General features: G+C 53.0%; 1 protein-coding gene across 1 annotated transcript; it reads right to left on the bottom strand.

The window, feature by feature from the left end:
• Positions 1 to 4,290: 4,290 nt before the first annotated feature.
• On the bottom strand, positions 4,291 to 17,095 carry MTCH1 (mitochondrial carrier 1). Its single transcript, XM_005428144.3, has 13 exons — positions 17,064 to 17,095; positions 16,441 to 16,492; positions 15,072 to 15,156; positions 13,668 to 13,774; positions 13,216 to 13,293; positions 12,867 to 12,924; positions 12,055 to 12,106; positions 11,035 to 11,094; positions 7,889 to 7,982; positions 7,496 to 7,543; positions 7,235 to 7,302; positions 6,474 to 6,549; positions 4,291 to 5,930 (listed from the first exon to the last, which is right to left on the bottom strand). The coding sequence occupies exons 1-13, from the start codon at positions 17,093 to 17,095 to the stop codon at positions 5,859 to 5,861; spliced, it is 882 nt and encodes a 293-aa protein (XP_005428201.1). The 3' UTR covers positions 4,291 to 5,858.
• Positions 17,096 to 18,526: the final 1,431 nt, after the last annotated feature.

Genomic DNA, 18,526 nt, shown 5'->3' with positions numbered 1-18,526 from the left:
AAATCGAGCCGAAGCCCCGCTCGCCGGGCAAACGAGGCCACTCGGCATCTGCTGTACCTGTTCCCGCTGCCTTCATCTCGCCTTGGAACCGTGACAAGAGCGCACTCGCCTCTGGTGGGCTCTCAAAGCCGCGGGTCTGTAACCCTTTGCAGGAAGTTGGCACCGATCCCAGGTAGGACTTTACTCCCCGGCTCTCGCTCTCTCCCCCCGCCTCCGCCTCCTGCTCCCTCCCCTCCGCTCCCCCACCCATCCTGTCCCTTGGGCCCCTCTTGCGTCCCCCAAAACACCACCCGGCCCCCGTTCCCCCTGCGCTGCTCACCCGCCTCGTTGGCCGGGGGTAGCGTGGGGGGCGGATGACGGCTGCTGGGCGCCCACCGAGCCCTCGTGCCCACCGCCCTTGCACACATACCCTGGAAGGATGACCTGGGCAAGACAGAGAACAACAACTTCCTGCTCTGGCTCCCTAAAATGCCTGTTTCCACGCAGGGGTTAGGCAGCGCGGCGAGACGGGGGGAGCTGGGAGGAGGTTTGGGGGTTTGTCGTCATTGAACCAGGCTTTTTTTCTTTTCCTCTTTTTTTTTTTTTGGCTTTTTTCTTCTTTATTTCCCCCCCTTTTTATAGTATTTTTTCTATTTTTTCCTGCCTTTTTTCCTTTTTTTTATGCCTTTTTTTTTTTTGAAACATTTATTTTTGCCCTGCAGTCCAAACCCAACGCGAAGGGAAAGGAAGGGAAGAGAAATCAAATGGGAAGAGAATAGCTCCAAGTCGGCAGGACAATGCACGGGAAACGGGGAGATTAGCGTAGCTCTCAAAATCCATCACGCCCGCCCCGTTTCTGAACCGTTCGCCCCCGCGCCTCGTCTTTTTTAATTCTCCCAGCTCCTGAATTATTCCAGTCCACGAGCGGGAGGGGAGCGCACAGTCCGGAGTCCCTCAGAGCTGCCAAGAGCATTGCAACAGGAAAGAAAGGAAGCGGGAGAGGGAGAGCCAGGCAGAGCCCTCACAATCGAGCAGCGAGAAGAGCAAGGAAAAATTAACATCCAATTAGTGCCGTGTTTAACGAGGGAGACAGAGGCGGCTGTTGTTTTATTGCCCTGTTCTTTTCAGGCGCATCTGACAGGCAGCAGGGAAGGCACCCCTGCTCTGAGTGACGTCATCATATTTTATTTTTTAATTATTTCCCCCCCCTCCCCCGTCTTTCCTCCTCTAAGTTTTGCACAGATGATCTCGGCAACTCGGCCAGGGAAATTTGGGACTTTCTAACATTCAAGCCACCGTCTCCCCTCTCCACCTCCAGCCTCCCCCCATCCACCGTCAGCAACCCCGGAAAAACAACAGCGCCAACCCACCCCAAAGTCTTTGTTCTTCCAAAAACAAAAGAAAAAAAGGAGGAAAGAAAAAAAATCAGCGTTGGGATGAGAGCTGGAGGGAGCCTGGAGGAGGTTTCTCCGCGTGTGCGTCCGAGTGTGTGCGTGCGGCGGTCGGTCCCTCTCCCGTCCCTCTCCCCAGACGCTCGCTCGCCTTGTAAAACTTTGCTGCATGTGACGCTGCTCCGGCCTCCTCTGGCAGCCTGACAAGAGCCGCCCGGCCGCAGAGCGCAGGCGGCTTTTCAGGGAGGGAGAAACTCCATTCCGAGGGATGGGAGCGTTCACATGTCTGCAGCGAGGGGCAGCGCCTCGAGCCAGGGCCGCAGCCACGGCCATGCCCACCCTCACCACGCCAGCCCGGCCTGGGGTCACAGCAGGAGGAGAAGGGACAAGTTTAAAGCTGGGGAGACTTTTCCCCTCCTGTTTCTCCCCTGGGATGGGGGGCACAGCACGGTGTAAGTGCTGAAGGAGGTGTGCAGGGGTCACAGTGGCTGCAGGGAAAGGAGTCTGACCTTGTGCTGCCACCTCTTCCCCAAAAGACCCAGCTCCCCTCAGGGTGGGATGAAACTTCACCGGCTCCCCCTGAGAGCACTGCCCAGGAGGGAACAGAGCAGCTCAGTTTAGGGGGATTTCAGGGAGTTTACCCTAAAAAAACCCCTGTAGCAGGCAAGCAGGAGCATGGAAAGCAGCTTCCCCACCTCCTTCCCATCCTCTTACCAGCCGTGAGTGATGGACGGAGCTGTCCCTGTCAGCGTGGCAGGTCAGGCTGCTGTGCCGAGCTTTGCTCCTGTGCTCTTTGTGGCCTCTTCTCCTTGTTTCCAGATGGGATTTCCCTTATCCAGGGGGGAATCCACAAGGACCTGGCTCCTCTGTAATCCCCCATTTCGAGTGAAGGCCATCCCAGGGGATGGGGCTGTGTGAAGACAGGGACAGGTCCAGGGCCACCGTGCTGCTGGTGCCTGGGTCCAGTCCAAGTCCCCACCCTGAGCATTTCCTGGCACCAGCCAGCCCCACCACCCCAGCAGCAGGATCTCCTCTGTGAGGGTTATTATTTTTTTACATATATATATATTTTTTTTTAAGGAATTATTTGCCTACGTGGAGCTCGGCGCTGCGGGAGAACAGAGCAAACAGCCTTATCGAGGGCAGCTGTGCCACAGGGCACTTCCTCATGCGTGGCTGCAAGATGGGGCCCTCCATGGCTGCAGGGGAGGGCTGGCAGCCCCTGGTCTTCCCGCTGACCAGACACCAGGGAGACACCAGGCACCATCCAGGCATCGGGAGGGCTCCCTGGGATGGCTCCAAGGCAGGAGAGTGGCATGGCCAGGAGGGGGTTTGGTCTGAACTGAAGGGTCTCCAGCAGGCCAGCTCTGCAAGGGGAAAGGAGAGGATGGAACATTGGCTCTGAGCTCAGCTGCACTTCCCTGGGCACAAAGGCTCATCTTGCTGCTTTCCAGATCCTGCCAGACTCGAGCATCCATGCCCAGCGGAGAGACAGACCAGCCCTGACCTGAGATTCCCTCTCCTGGCTGCTGTCGCTGCCTCCCTTCTCTCCCGGGCAGCTGGGAGCAGATGAGGCCAAAGTCCCAGCAATCTCAGTTCTCCACTGGAGCCTGATAAACGGCGTGGGCACAGAACAGCAGCAATCCCCACCCAGCCTGGCTTTGTGCAGGAGGGAGAGTCAATATTTAAACCACAGGTTGTTTCCTGGGCAGACAGGGGAGCGCCAGCGGGACAAACCCCCGGCTCCATCCGGGGCGCCAGACCCAAACCTCCTCCTCCACCCTTTCATTTGTTCTCCCCACCACATGTTCCACCCTGGATCTCCCCATTCCTGTGGGAATGGAGCCCCATCTGCTTCAGCTGGGATACCTGAGCACCAGCTGCAGGGCCAGGCTCTGACTAATGGGCAGCAGCAATTTAAGGGAGAGGGATGCCCAGCCAGGGTTTGGGTTGTCTCCTTGCCTGCTCCCGGTGCAGACATTTGTCCTTGTTGTCCCTCAAATGAAATTTGTCCTGAGGCCCCTCAAATGAAGGATGGGACAAGAAGAATCAGGGATAGAAAGAGGAGGTGAGGAAATATTCAATCACCCTAAGAATGGCAGCCCCTTGCTTCAAAGTAAGGCAGTGCAGTGAAAGCTTTGAAACCTGGTTTTCAATTAAATTGAGCAAAAACAACAGTCAACTGTTAGGTTTTCAGCCAAGTTTGTGGGCCCTGATGAACTGGGCAGAAATTACTGGCAGGATGCATCCACTGGTGCAGCTTTAGGTAAATCCCTCAGGTAAATTCCTTAGGTAAACTCCTCAAAGGACAGGAAATAGCACTTTTCCCTGCAGGGGCTGCAGTCAGGCTGTGCAGAGGCTGCAGGAGGTTTGACAGGCATGTGAGCAGCAGAAGGTGGCTTTAATTTGGAGGGCAAAAGTACATGATCCTGAGCAGGTGCTGAGTGACCTGGCAGGTGCAATGCCCTGTGTGGGAGCAGGTCATAAAGCAAGGTGATTAAAGGGAAGGATGGAGCTGTGAGGGGGAAGATGGAATGGCTGAGCCCACCTCACCAGTCAGAGCAGCAAAGGTCTCCATCACCTCTTCCAGAAGACCACAGGGTCAATTTTAACTCCAAAAACCTAATTGCACATATATTGCTTCAAGCACCCAAGCCCTCTGCTGCCTACACCCTCATTCCAGGTGCACCCACTGCAGTCTGCTCAGCCTAAATATGCCCACCTTCCATGGAAGTGAGGAAAATCAGGGGGCATCTGAGTTTTAAACAGCTGGTTTAGCCCCTGATTTGTAGAAAAGACCAAAGGAAGTGCCTGTCTTAAAGTGAAACCTTCCCTGAGGGAGCACATTATACAGGGGAAAAAAAAAAAACCACCAAGAAAAAAAAAATCACAAAAAACTCCAAAAAACCAAACCACCCAATAGTTGTTTTATAACTGTATTTTGGAGCATAATTAAATCCTTTTTGAAATCATCTCTGGTGTTAGGGAACAGGTCCATGCATTATTTAACTGTAACACAAACTGGGAGCGAGGGAGGACAGACAGGACTGAGACTTCACGACACTGAAGGGAGCTGGGTGGGGGCTGCCACTCCCAGCACACACCAGCACTGTCCTGCAAGCCCTGCCTGGGCTGTGCATCAACCCTGCCGGCTGGAGACAAAACCCCCTGTGGTGGCAGGTCCCCAGAGGACCAGGATGAGATGTGACCCCAGCTGCTGCTGCTGCAGCACGTGGGAACCTGCTCAAGGAATGCTAAACCTCTTCCCAGGGAGTGCAGCATCACCTCTGTGCAAAAGACTGCTTCATGGGGAACTGAAATGGGGGAAATCTGCCTGGCTGCCATCACAGCACAGACTGGTGCAAAGAAACTCTTGTCTGGGGAGCTGAGCATCAATGCTGCCCTGGTGCCACTGATGAGTTCTGCTACACACAGAGCCAGCCGTGCTCCACTGAGACCAGGAGCCTTCAACCCTGATGCCTCAGCAGCCTTTGGCCAGCTCAAGGTGTATCCCTTCATTGCAGACAGCTCTGGATGGCTGTCCCTGCTGCAGGAGAGCCCTTTGTGTGCAGCTCTCAGATCCCAGCAGCTCCATTTCCATCAGCAACAGGAGGAGCCCAGCAGGGCTCGTGGTGCTGCTGGCTGGGAGATGCCCCTTGGTGCAGCCAGACCAGCACCCACCTCCCCCAGGGTGTGTGCAGGCTGCCTGCCCAGCCCAGAGCTCTGCTGGCTGTACCCTGAACACAGCCCATTCCATGAGTGAAATCCTGCCCAAATCAGCACCACTGGCAGCACATGTCCCTTCCCAAGGGCTCTCTACTAGTTCACATCCCATCACTGCCCTGAGCTGGGCTGGACCTGTCTCTTTGGGACTCTTCTGTTCTTTGCAGTGGGACTCTGTTTCCCTTCCCTATTTTGATCCTATAATTTCCTTTTCATGCCTGTGGGAGGTGGGATGTTCCTGGGTGATCAGGTACCCTCAAACCTTAAATATGGATGCCAGGTTGATCTTGCCCAGGATGAGCTACCTGCCAGGCCAAGGTGCTCTCTCCAGAAAGGATGAGGCAGGAGCTGTCACCTGGCATAACCTTCCCAGGGAGGTGACCTTGGATCTCCTGCTGCTTATCAGCTCAGGCAGAACAAAGCAGTCTTTTGTCCCTGCAGCTCACGGCTGGCTCCTTTAGTACCTGGGCATTTTCTGGATTCCTGGACTTCCCCAGCAACTCCAGAGCTACAGCCTGGACCAAAGAGAAAACGGCTTTCTGCTCTCTCTGCTATACATCCCAGTCGAGACAGCCACGAGGATGGAGCTTTGGTGCAGCTGGAGCCTGAGCCAGACGTCCAGAAGTCTGTTCCTGGCCTTGCTGGAGAGGAGGTGTCAGTTCTGGCACCATGGACTTTGGATCAGAAAATAGAAATATACAGATATCGAAACAAGCTTGGGGTTTCTTGAGGAGTCCAGGTTGATGAGCTGTCCCTGCCGAGGCGTCAGTCCACGGGGAAGGAGGCTGGGATGGGCGCCCTGCGGAACAGGAGGCTGGAGCCACGGAACAGCTGCCCCTGAGGAGGAGAGCCCGGGGTCAGGCCAGCCTCAGACCTGCCCAGGGAGCTGCAGCTGCTTTAGCAGGGCCCCACTCCATGCCCATGGCAGGGCTGCAAGGCTGGGTAAAGTGAGGTTCTGGCCCTGTGGGTGCTGAGTTGAGCATTTCCCCCAGGGGTGGCAGATGCAGAGGGGCACAGACTCTGCTGTGTGCAATGCATGGGATAAAAGCTCACAGGCTGCAAGCTCGGGGTGTGCAAGGGGCAGAGCAGCACTGCCAGGCTGGTACCAGTGCCACAACTGGAGGGACAGAAGCAAGTTACACAGCATGGCAAGGACGCAGCACTGCTAGGCTGGTACCAGTGCCACAACTGGAGGGACAGAAGCAAGTTACACAGCATGGCAAGGACGCAGCACTGCTAGGCTGGTACCAGTGCCACAACTGGAGGGACAGAAGCGAGTTACAGAGCACAGGATGCAGCACAGGCACTTTTGGGGAATGCTGGAGATTTGGGAAAGGAGCAGAGGGAGCCCAAAGCCCCGTGCGTGCCCTGCTCCCTCACCTGAGCACTGAGGTACCTCCAGCAGTGGATCCAGGATGCAAAGGCAGGAGCGTAGGGAGGGAGGCCGGCGCGCAACCTGCACGGCAACAGGGAACAGCTGAGGTGGATGTGTCACCTTACCCACACAGGTAACAAAAGAGCAGCAGGAAGTGTGAACGAGGACACAGGGACAGTGTCCACACTGGGCTGGCAGCCAAGTGACAGCTCGTTATTTACAATGCAGCAGATCTGTAATTTAATTACCCCTGGAGTGCACAAACAAGGAGAGTTACCTGGAGACTTTGAGAGTCCAGGATCGTATCTACACCTTCTAAAGCCAGCAGATACTGAGAAAACACGGCACCAGACTTGGATCCCGTTCCCATGAGCAAAAAAATGCAGAAGACTTGCAGCAGTGCGATTGGGAAGGCAAGCTTGGTCCTGCTCCTGTCTGCCCCCATGGCTGCCATAACAGCTCTGCTTCCCTCGTGCTGCTCCCTGGAGCCAGCACTGTCCCTTTGATCCCTGTGCCTCCAGCTCAGCTCAGATCGGACCACACAACTCTCCCGATTTCTCACCACCTGAGCTTTTCTGCTGCTCGTGTCTGTGCCCTCTGATCTAAAATTATAAGCAACCTGGGAGAGGAAACGAGCCAGCTCTGCGAGGTGCCACAGAGTTTACGGGGCTGGAGGAAAGCTTTACGGTCGTTAGCAGCCCATTCAGACAACAAGGGGCTGCAAGAAAGGAAGGGAAAGCTTTAGATCTCAGTGTGAAGGACATACCCACAGTTGTTCACTGCCATGAGATCTCCCACGAGAAGGAACGGGTAGGTCAGCATGCTCACAGCGATCTGAAAGCACAGAAAACCAGCAGCCTCTCTAAAGCTCGCTATGTCAAAAACGCTATTTCCAGCTTTTGCATGTTAGCAGAGTTATCCTTGGATAAGGGATGTCAAGTACAGAGCAGCCTGTGTCCCCAGGGCGCGAGCTCTCAGCCCAGAGGTGGCAGGAGGAGGGGAAAGGACACGGCAGCTGCCTACATACCCCCATCACGAACTTGGTGTAGCTCCGGATCACCGAGGCCTGGCTGAACTGCAGAGAGAAACCAAAGGCGTTGTGGACAGGGGGGGTGACACCAGGCTGGCACTGTCATTATGTGACACTCCCCGAGCCTGAAGCGAGGGGCAGGGGAGGAGGCAGAAAGCAACAAAGGGCAGCTGCATTCCAGCTGAGAGTCTGGGAAGGCATTTGGGGAACTGTGATCCCCCAAAGTGCAGGTGAAGCACAGCCCTGAGCAGACACAGAGCACCCAGCACTCACAGGGACGTCCCCAAAGCCTGGGGTCTGTATTAAATCAGCCCCTGCTCCCCAGGAACCCCTTCCCACTGCAGGTGCTTGCTCCAGACCCCAAGCCCTCCCTCGGGCACTTCCACTCACGTTGTCATCCACAGCGTAGGTGTTGATGAAGTGAGCCAGGAGGTTGCAGCACCAGAGGAAGATGACATCCCCCAGGACGTGAGGGACTAACCCACTGCAAGGGCAAAAAGAGGGGTGTGAGGTGCAGGAGGGTCCCAGTGCCACCTCCTGAGATGCCCAGCCCTCCTTCCCTCCACCAGCTCAGAGGAACTCCACTCCCCCTAAATGAAATTTTTACTTTGGGAGGAACTGAAAAGGGAGATTTCAGGGAAGAGTTCTCTCAGCCTTCAAACTTGGTACTACATGTGCTGCTCTGGCTGGAAATTTTTTGGGATGTTTTTTGGGCATGATTCAATTCCCCTTTTCTATCCCAAATCCCTTCTTGGCCCAACTCCTCCTAGGAAACCCAAGTGAGACATAGATGAAGTGGTTTCCATTTCTGAAGATGCTCTTTTGGATGCACAATGAGAAGTTTATCCCTTTGTGGAATCTCCCTCCTTTTAGAAATCAAAATGAGAGGGTTTGTTCCTGCACAACCTGCTCCACTGAGAAGTGGAGTAACTGGGGGAACACAGATTTTTCCCAGTCCCTGCTGCCCCCAGGAGCAGAATTCTTTGGTTGATGCCTCCCACTGACACACTGGAGCTCCCAGCAGCACCAGCACTGCCAGCTTTTGCAGATAATAGCACTAAAACTTTAACAAAATATCCAGAGGGTTTCTCCAGTTTTCTCTGCTGCAGCAGTGCAGGGTTTCCCGCTTTTGCAGGGGTTGTTCACTGCAAAAGGATCCAGGTGTGTGTCAAACCTGTGTTTCAGCAGCAGATGTGGTCAGCTCTGAAAAGGAGCCTGTCAAGAGCCACAGGAGTGTTTGCTGAGCTGCAAAGAGCCCCTTCTAGGCACCTCCAGGCACGTTAATCTGAGTCTTTTGTTTCTTCCCAAATACCACGCTGCCTCCTCAGAGCAAGGGACCAGTTTGTCTCCTGCTGTGGTTGCTCCAGCAGCAGAACAGCAACGAGGACTGGTTTTGGGAACAACCTGAGCATTGTTAAGGCCCCAGCAGCCCTGGGCATGCAGCTGAGGTCTCAGGGGCCAGGCACAGCAGAAGCCTTCAACAGAAGATTCACTGGCTTCAAAGATGTGATACATGAGAGCAGCAGACAGGACAAAGAAATCAAAGCTCTCTGGCCCCAAAGAGATGTTCTGCTTTGTGTTTGGCTTTCAGCCTTCGTAAAAACCATCTTTGCTCTAACTCAAAGTTAAGTCTGAAGCTCCTGAGCTGCTGCAGATACAACAGAGCCTAATAAATTCCAGAAGCAAAGGGCTGGGCCAGGGCAGCCCCAGAAGGAAAACCTCACCCAACTGTTGGGAGGGAGTCAGACTGTTTATTCCACTTCCAACAAGGATCCCATCCCTTTCTCCCTTCCAAAGTAATGACAGCTGCTGGCCCTGAGCTGGATGACTGGAAACCAGGGGTCTTAGAGCTGCAGAAAGGAACTAAAAAAAAGCCAACAAGCCAAAAGCATCAGGCCTGAAAACCCCTCCTGGAATTCCAGCGCTGTCTTTACTGCTATTGACATAAAAAAAGTGAATGCTGCAATTCTCACACCTGCTGAGATGTCCAAGATCTGAACTGGGAATATCTTTGGAAGATGATGAAAAGCTGGAATAGGAAGCCTGAATGATGTACAGCAATGTAACCCAACAGCAGAAACCCCAGTGCAAGGGACTTGGGACAATCCATCCTTGAGCTGAGCATGCCCAGCAGCTCTGGAGCTCAGGGAACACCTTCCTGGGCTGGCAGGAGCCTCTTGCAGATATGAGGGAAAGGGAGATAAATCCATCCTTGAAAAGCCTTTATCTCTAGCCAGGCACACACCCAGAGAGTGTGAGGACAGAGACTCAGAGTGTGTGTGCCACTGTTATAAGGCCATGAGAAACAAGTGCACTGCCATGATTTTAGGGCAGTGGATGTGCTGGGATTGCACCGGGCTGAGAGGAGAAAAGCAGCAGTTTGGTCCTTCAGATGCAGCTTGTGCTCCCCTCACAGCAGTGGGATTTCCTAACAGGGTTATAGAGCATGTAGAACTTCAGAGCCCTCCTGAGACAATTTGGGTTGTGTTAAAGCCTTTCCTGAGAACCATCAAGTTCATTAGGCTACCAGAAGTGTTTATTTCATGTGGATGGAAGGGAATGTGGTGGCTTCCTTCAATCACTTCCCTGGGAGGTGAAGGGTTGTGAGCAGCCTGCTCCAGCCATGCCCCACTCACAGGGACCATCCTGTATTTAGTAGAGCAGATTTGGGGCTGCACAGCTCAGCTGAGAAGCTGTGGGCTGCAGTGACACTCAGTGGTGGGGTCTCTGCAGATCCCTGGCCATTTCCCCTTGGGGAAGGACAGGGTGAGACCCCCTGTGATTTTTTCCCTCTTCCTGATGCATTCAGGTTTCATCTGGAGGCCCATATTTTGTGACTGCAAAGCCAAAGGCATCCTGAAAACCCCTACTGAAATTCCAGAGCTGCCTTTACTATTATTGACATTAATAAAGTATTTCCCCACCACGAGCAAACACAGCAGGTGGCTCTGCTTTTATGTAGATGTGAAAAAGAAAGGCAGGAAGCATTAATTAAGGGTTCAAGCAAAAAGGTGTCCACTAAACTTCCATTTCAGTGATGCACCAATTTGCAGCTGGAAACACCTTACAGCTCCTCCTGGTCCAGGCATCACCACACTCCAGCCACACAGGTAAACCTGCTCATTACAAGCACCCACGGTGCTCTGCAGAGGAATTTGCTGCTTACCCAGGCCCTGGCTTTCATTTCAACAAGGGAACTTATTGTTGCACTTGATCTTGGTGCCTGTTGCACAAACAAATGCTTTAAATGGCCCTTCAGGGAAACACAAAGAAGCACCAAGGGAAAAAGAAAGATAAGAAAAAACACAGCTTGCTCTGGGCTCAGGTTTGACTGAAGATAAGATCTGGGGCAAACTTAATGGTCAACCTGGAGTGCTGTCAAAGGCACAGATTTCATCGTGGGAGCGATGTGGGAGACCCTTGGTCAGACAAGGTTTCAGCTCAGTGTGACTCCATCTGGGGGTGGCAGAGCTGCCGGCAGAGCCATCAGCGCCTTCAGGCTATGGGAGAAAGTATTTAAACAACAATTCACTTACACAAAGAATCCCAGGATCCCTTCTTCCTTAAGTATCCTGCCAATAGCACTGAACACACCGCTGCCAAGAAAGGAAAAGAGCTGTGAGTGTGCAGAGTTGTTCCACCTCTGCCCTGTGCAGCTTCACACACATCCTGCAGCCCTCAGCCACCATTCCAGCAGAAGGCAGCTTGTTCTGCCTATTCTCCTCACACCAGGCAGGTTTGAGGGAAGGAGGGTCGTGTCTGTACTCTGCCAGTCTGCAGTGACACCAGCAGAACACCCAACCTGCCCACAACTCTTCAATGCTGAAGGCACAAGGGCTCTGTGAGGCTTTGTGAGTGGGTACACATGTTGTGTGATATGGTTTCATTTGGATGATTCTAAGCCCAAGAACCCTGTCCTGCCTTTGGGAACTCGAGCTGGCTGTTGTGGGCTGCCTGCAATCCTGTCTAGTGTTCCTCCACATTGCTCCACAGGCAGTTTTGCCCTGCAGAGAGGCAGCTGGTACTGCAAAAGGCTTGGAAAAATTCTACAGACTAAGCAGGGCTGCAGCAAAGCTCTGTGTTATCCACTCTGCCTCCCTGCTGCCTTCCCTTTCCATTAATAGCCAAGGGAAAAAGGCAGGAGACTTGCTGTGTGATCAGCAAGGGGTGATACAGCCCCAAAAAGGCACAAGGTGGAACAGAGGCACATCAGGGACAGAGCCCAGCCTTCCACATCCCTTCAAGCCCCAGTCACCCACCCTCTAAGCACAGCTCAGATTCACTTTTCAGTCTCTCAAGCCTCCTGGATAACCCTGTTCCCATGGCATGGGAGCCACCATTAAGTTCCATTAAGCCACCAGCAACGTTTATTTCATGTGGATGGAAGGGAATGTGGTGGCTTCTTTCAGATCACTTCCCTGGGAGGTAGAGGGCTGTGAGCAGCCTGCTCCAGCCATGCCTCATTCACAGGGACCATCCCAGAGCACCCTATATTGGATCTGGGGTCAGTACCTGGCACCCCTGACCCCAGACCCTCCCCAGCTGCAGCCACTCACCTGTATTTGACTTCCCGGCCCACGAACTGGACCATGCAGCGCATGGAGATCACTGGGAGGAAAGAAACACAGGGCTGATAGACAAAATAAATCCAGTTTGGGTTGTACTGGATGTCAGGGAAATGAAACATGACCCTCCTGCTCTCCCTCAACTCACAGCATCTCCAGCTCCTCTCAGTGGTCATCAGCACTGCAAGACTCATTAGAAACTGGGGCCTTTCCTGAGCCTGTAAGTGGTGGGAAGGATTTCAGAGGATCACAGAGAGGTTTGGGTTGGAAGGGATCTATTAGGTCCCTATCTTTTTCCAAAAGATCTATCTTTTTCCAAACCCCCTGGCATGGGCAGGGACACCTTCCACTCTGCCAGGTTGCTCCAAGCCCTGTCCAACCTGGCCTTGGACACTTCCAGGGATGGGGCAGCAACAGCTTCTCTGGGCAACCTGGGCCAGGGCCTCCCCACCTCAGAGATTTCTTCCCAATATCCCATCTAACCCAGCTCTCCAGCAGTGGGAAGCCATTCCCTGTGTCCTGTGTCTCCATGCCCTCATCCAAAGTCCCTCTCCAGCTCTCTTGGAGCCCCTTTAGGCACTGGAAAGCTGCTACTGGCCCTAACCCCAATGGGATCTCTAGCACAAGGTCCTGGATGAGTGGCAAGAGAGAAACTCATTGCTCAGCTGTGTTAGTGCCTGAAGGCAAACCCCAGCATCAGGCTCATATGATAGAAAGCACCATAAGAACCATCCCCCTGAGTGTGCAGGGTTTGGGGTGATGCCCAGCCTGGAGGGAGCTGCCAGCCAGGGCACAGGACTCACCGTGCAGGGGGTGTGACACAACCCGGGACACACACTGCATCATCATCTCGTGGGATGTCTGGGAAGGGAGGAGAAAACACCTGTGAGAAAAGCTGGGCTGCTCCTCCTGCTCCCTTTCCCTCAGTGTGGGGAAACACATTTTGGGTCTCTCTTTTGAGATCTGTTCTTGTGGTGAACCTCTACTCCTGTGAATTATTTAACGGGTAGACACAGAATGGCCACTGATAGACAAACAAATCCACAAATTTCTCACCACAAACTTCTCACCCCAGCTTCTCTCCAAGTAATCTCACCCACATCCCCAGGGATGTCCCCAGTCACTCATGAATGGGCAACAGCCACTTCTCACCTCTCTGACCACTTTCCTAAGTGAAGTTTTCACATCATCCTTGTTAGATACGTGCTCCATGTCTTCCAGTGGAAAAGCCTGAGTGGAGAGGGATGCAACATGCTCAGAACTGATGGAGATGCTGACCCACAAGGTCTGAGGACGGGGGAAACTACAAAAAACTGTGCTCTGGATGCAAGGGCAAGACAAACAGGCAACAAGGAACACAGAAGAAAGGATGGAAAGCAAAATAGAGGAATAGAGGAGTCACAAAACTGCAGACAGAGGATACAAGGCACGGGGATGCCAAATCAAATTAAAATGGTTTATAAATTAAAAAATGCTTTGGGGATACGGGCACTGGAGGACTATTCCCTTAGGAGATGGATGGATGCATCAGTCCTCCTGTGCAGCCCTTGCTGCAGTAGCACTGACCCTGCAGGTGATTAATGGAGAGAGAAGCTGACCTTTACCTTCTTCACACTCCCCCTGGTGATGGTTGATAAAGTGCTTGAGATGAGGCGAGGGGTCAGGCCACGGAAGAGGCCTCTCTTCCCATCCACTTCCACGATGTGTCTGGCTGGGTGGGACAACACCAGGCTGCTGTCAGCTGGGAAGGGGACATGCAGAGCACCCCAAAGAGCCCCAGGGTTCAGCTGAAACCACACCAGGCCCAGCTCAGCGCTCCATGGCCCCACAGTAAGTGATTTATTGTAACAGTCCTAAAGAAACTTCTTACTGGAGGATAGGAATTCTTACTCTGTCATCTGGCTAATGTGGAAGGACAGCTGCAATATTTTGGGCTACTTTTTGTCTTTTGATGGTTTTGCTCACCTGAAAGGGCTCCAAGGCAGTCTGGACTGAACCAGGCAGGGGGGATCATCCCATGTGCTCTGTGCTGTCACCTCCTCCCTCCACCCCAGGAGGGTTCATATGGATCTCACAAACCCACGTTCAGTTCCTGCCCCACCACCTTCTCCCAGGCAAACTTCCTCAGGTTTCCAGTTGCAAAAAAAGCCCAGAGATCCCATTTCTCCCACATATAATGAGGTGGGATAGAACCCACTCTGTGCTGGTGGCTACTGATTGCTCCTGGCCCTGTCCTGTGCTGTCCAAACAAAGCCAGGTAGGCTCTGCACCTTTCCATCACCCAACACTGCCCATATCTCTGGAAACTGCATCTTCCAAAGGGCAGCACTGGACCATTTCCAGCCCTGAGTGTCCCAGCATGGGCTTCCAGGGCTCTCATCCAGCTCCTGTGCTGGTTCCACCACATGGACACCACTGGCTGATTTTGGGATTGGCCCAGCTCAGCTGTCAGGACAGGGCATTCCCCTGCCCCACAGCAAACCTGCTGTGACACCAGGTCACAAAGTATTCACTCACCTCTCCCATGCTGCTCTCCCACCCACAAAAAGAGGAAAATATTGATTTTTTCCCTTCTAAACATATTGCATGCCCTTTTCTTGGTATTTCTGTCCCTTTAGGGCTCCATCTACAACACAAATGAGCAGGGCAGGGGGCAGGGTATTCCAGGGCTGTTTTGGAGCTGAAGGAAAGTATTTTGCAACCTCTAAACCACATAAAAACCTCCTGCAACAAACCTACAGCACCTAAAACCCACCAAACCCCTCCACCATGGTGCAAACCCAGAGCAATGTGCCACAGGAACACAATGCAGCACCAACACCCCCTAACAAGAGGTACATAAATGTGACAGCCTCACAAGTTGTGCTGGTTTATGCCTCGCTGCAGCCTTGGGATGATCCCAGGGGGATGTGGGAGTGCTGCTGGGGTCAGCTCAGGCTGCCTGGCAGCTCCCAGCCCTGATTCCACGAGGGCAGGACCTCATGTGGCAGGGAGGGGCAGTCACTCACCGTAGGTGAAGAAGCCAGGCAGGTACAGGACCTTCCTTCCCAGCACATTTCTGCCAATGGTTGGAGGTAGTGGCTCATGGCCAACCTGAGGGAGAAAGCTCGTGAGCAGGTCTCTGTTCTGGAGCTCCCAAAGTCCCTGGGATGAACAGGATTGATCCCAGCATCCCCCTGTCACTCTCAGGCACTCCTTTTCCCTTCTTATGGAGTCCCTAGGTTACAGGGGGTCCTCCACCCTGCCATTTTAGGGGGGGTCCCTGTTACTGAGAGGGTCTTGGGGCTTCCTATCTCTTCTTATATGGGAGGCTCCATGGCAGAGGGGTAATTTTATTGGGGTTCCCAGATTACTGGGTGTCTCCATTCCCTGTCATAGGAGGGGTCCCAACACCCCACTACAAAGAGCCCCCACAGTATGGTGTCCCCTATTCCCTATATAGGGTGCCCCTGTTGTAGAAGGCATCCTCACCCTCCTATTATACAGGACCCCATTTTTATATAGGGTCCACTAGTGTATAGGGGAGCCCAGTCCCTTACATATGGGGCACTCCATTACCCACAGGTCCCTCATTCTGTAAGTGCTCAGGGGGTCCCTTATAATGGGGAGGCTGCATGTACAGTGACCCCCAGGGCATGGAGTCCTCTATAGGGGCACGAACCAGGAATCCACTTCCACCTGTGACAGTGGGGTCCCAATCCCCCATCCCACACAGGGACTGCACCCCATTACCCATGGGGGTCCCCATTCTATATGAGGCCTCCATAGGGGCACAAACCAGGAATCCACTCCCACTTGTGACAGTGGGGTCCCGATCCCCCATCCCACACAGGGGGACTCCCCATTCTATAGGTGCCCCCCATTCTGTAGACACCCCCATTGCACAGGGGGTCCCACTGTAACGGGGGGGCTGTACATACTGTGTATATAACCCTAGCACATGGGGGTTTCCATGGGGGCACTGCAGGAATAAAGTGCCCCTATGGAAATCCAGTATAACTCCTCCCGTTATACCGGGGTCCCGATGCCCCGTTACCCACAGGGACCCCACCCCATTAATTACACCGAGGTCCCGATTCTCAGTTACCCACAGGGACTCCATCCCGTTAATTACACCGAGGTCCCGATTCTCCGTTACCCACAGGGACCACAACCCCATTAATTACACCGAGGTCCCCCCTTCTATAGGTACCCCCCATCCCATAGGTGCCCCCACCGCACAGGGGTCCCCTTATACCGGGCAAGGCTGTACAAACAGTGACCCCCAGCGCATGGAGGCCTCTATAGGAGCACTATCCACAAATCCCCCCGTTATCCCGGAGTCGCTACCCCCGTTACACACGGTACTCCCACCGCACCCTCCCCCCCCGAGCGGACCTGCACGAGCAGCTTGACGTAGAGCAGGGGGTCCCTGGAAAATGCTGATCCACTAAGAAATCAGACCACTGTCTCAAGCTCTGTATCTGAATCTTGGGCATCCAGTCATCTCAGAAACTTCCTCTGTTTAGCCTGCATGTGCAAGCAGGCATTTGTTACTTCCTCACAAACTCTGTTTGGTATAACCTGTAAGTTGATCAGTAGTGCAGTAGTTAATAAAAAGGACCTATATTGGCATTTCAAATGCCAGAAATGGTTCAGCTATTGCTTTCTAATCTGCAGCAGAGGGAGACTGTGAAATCCTTGGTCCACTGCAGTACCACACAGACTGGAAGGAACTGCAGTGGAGAGCAATTTTGAAGTATCAAAATTATCTGGGAGCTTAAATCTCTTTGACTTCTAATAATACTCAGATTTTTAAGACAACCTGACCTTCCCGTGGTGGGGTGCTGGAGAAGAAGTAAACCCGCACTGAGAATGCTGTGAAACTTGAGTCCAATTGCAGCCATAGATGAGAAGGTATTACAGCTTCCCCCTTGTCCCCTTGGCTTAACAGGAAACCTTTACCTACTGTTCCTCTAACTCCTTCTGCAAAGAGCAGTCTGGACATATTTCCTCCCTACCCACAGTTGTTTATCTCCTTAGCATCTGTCATGGTCTAGAAGTCTGGATTAACTCCTATACCAGTTGCTATGATGTACTTTTAATTAACTCAAGTTGAAAGGTTTTGAGAGGAGAGGAGAGGAGAGGAGAGGAGAGGAGAGGAGAGGAGAGGAGAGGAGAGGAGAAGAGAGGAGAAGAGAGGAGAAGAGAGGAGAAGAGAGGAGAAGAGAGGAGAAGAGAGAAGAGAAAAGATAAATAATAAAGAAAAGACCCCAAAAATACAAGGAAAGGAAAAGAAAAGAGGAAAAAGGAAAGCAGATCTCCATTGCTGGTTCCAGCATTGCTCTGGCTGATGCCATGTCCAGGCTCCTGAGGCATGAGCTCTGGGATGGGTTTCTCACTGGCTGTGCACATTGGTTCTCATGCACAGTGCACTGTCTCAGACCTTTCTGGAAAAGTGTAGCCCCTTCTCCAGCCACGACTTGTTCTTTCTCAGGGTTCTCACCGACAATCCTTGTCTGTTGTTACCAGCAGTCCTTGGCTGGCTCCACAGCCGTGCAGCTGTTGGTGTTTGGGGCAGACACAGCAGCCCTGGCTGGGCACCAGGGTCCTGCCAGCCCGCTCCTGGTCCCTCCAGCTATCCAGACTGTCCAGACTCCCACCCTGGTGGGACACTCAGAACCCAGGAAATTCCTCTGGCTGCCCTGGAGGACTCGAGGCCCTGCCCAGGGTGCTCAGAGACCTCAGCACAGAGCCCAAGACCCCTGTGCTTTTGATTTAGCCCTTGGAAAAAACAATTACCAACCTTATTTACAAACCTTAATTACAAGCCATGGAAGATTAAGTAGAATGATAGTGAATTTATCACGGGGTGAAAAATAGATTTTTTTGGGTTTTTAGCATGGGCGTTCAGGAGGCAAGATGGAGGAATCTGGGCATGTTCAGCCTTTCTCCTTCTTCTTCTTGGCCTCCATCATCTGCTGTGATGTTGGCACTTTTAGATTGGTTTAGAGTAGAAGCTCACTTTCTAACATAAGTGATAGGTGTTGGAAAGTCATTGTAAATATTGTACACCTAGTTTTTAGTATAAAAAGATGACACCGCCCTGGGAGCAGGCAGAGTGCTTTGGACTGTCTTGCTGAGCAGACCTCAGCAGGACAGGAGAAAGAATTTTCTAGATAAGAAACAATAAACAACCTTGAGACTGAGAAATGAAGAGTTCTGACTCCTTCATCGATCGCTGGGCTGGGAAAAGAGATTTTCTAATGTATCTCAGGGTCACTGTGAGCAGCTAGAGTCCCGAGAGGACAGAGCCCACCTCACCTGTGCTGCACAGCCGGGACGTGTCCCAGGTCACACCTGCCCTGCACCATCCCTGCTGCTGCTCTGGCCTTGGCTGTGCCACACTTGGGTCCCTCCCAAACTGAAGCCATTCCCAGTGTTTTCTCAGCATTTCTCCTACCCACAAAGTGCTGTGGTTCCT

Source organism: Geospiza fortis, unplaced genomic scaffold (assembly GCF_000277835.1).
Source record: "Geospiza fortis unplaced genomic scaffold, GeoFor_1.0 scaffold391, whole genome shotgun sequence".
Taxonomy (NCBI): Eukaryota; Metazoa; Chordata; class Aves; order Passeriformes; family Thraupidae; genus Geospiza; species Geospiza fortis.
Note: the sequence above shows the minus strand (reverse complement) of the source record. Positions and strands in the feature narration are given on the sequence as shown.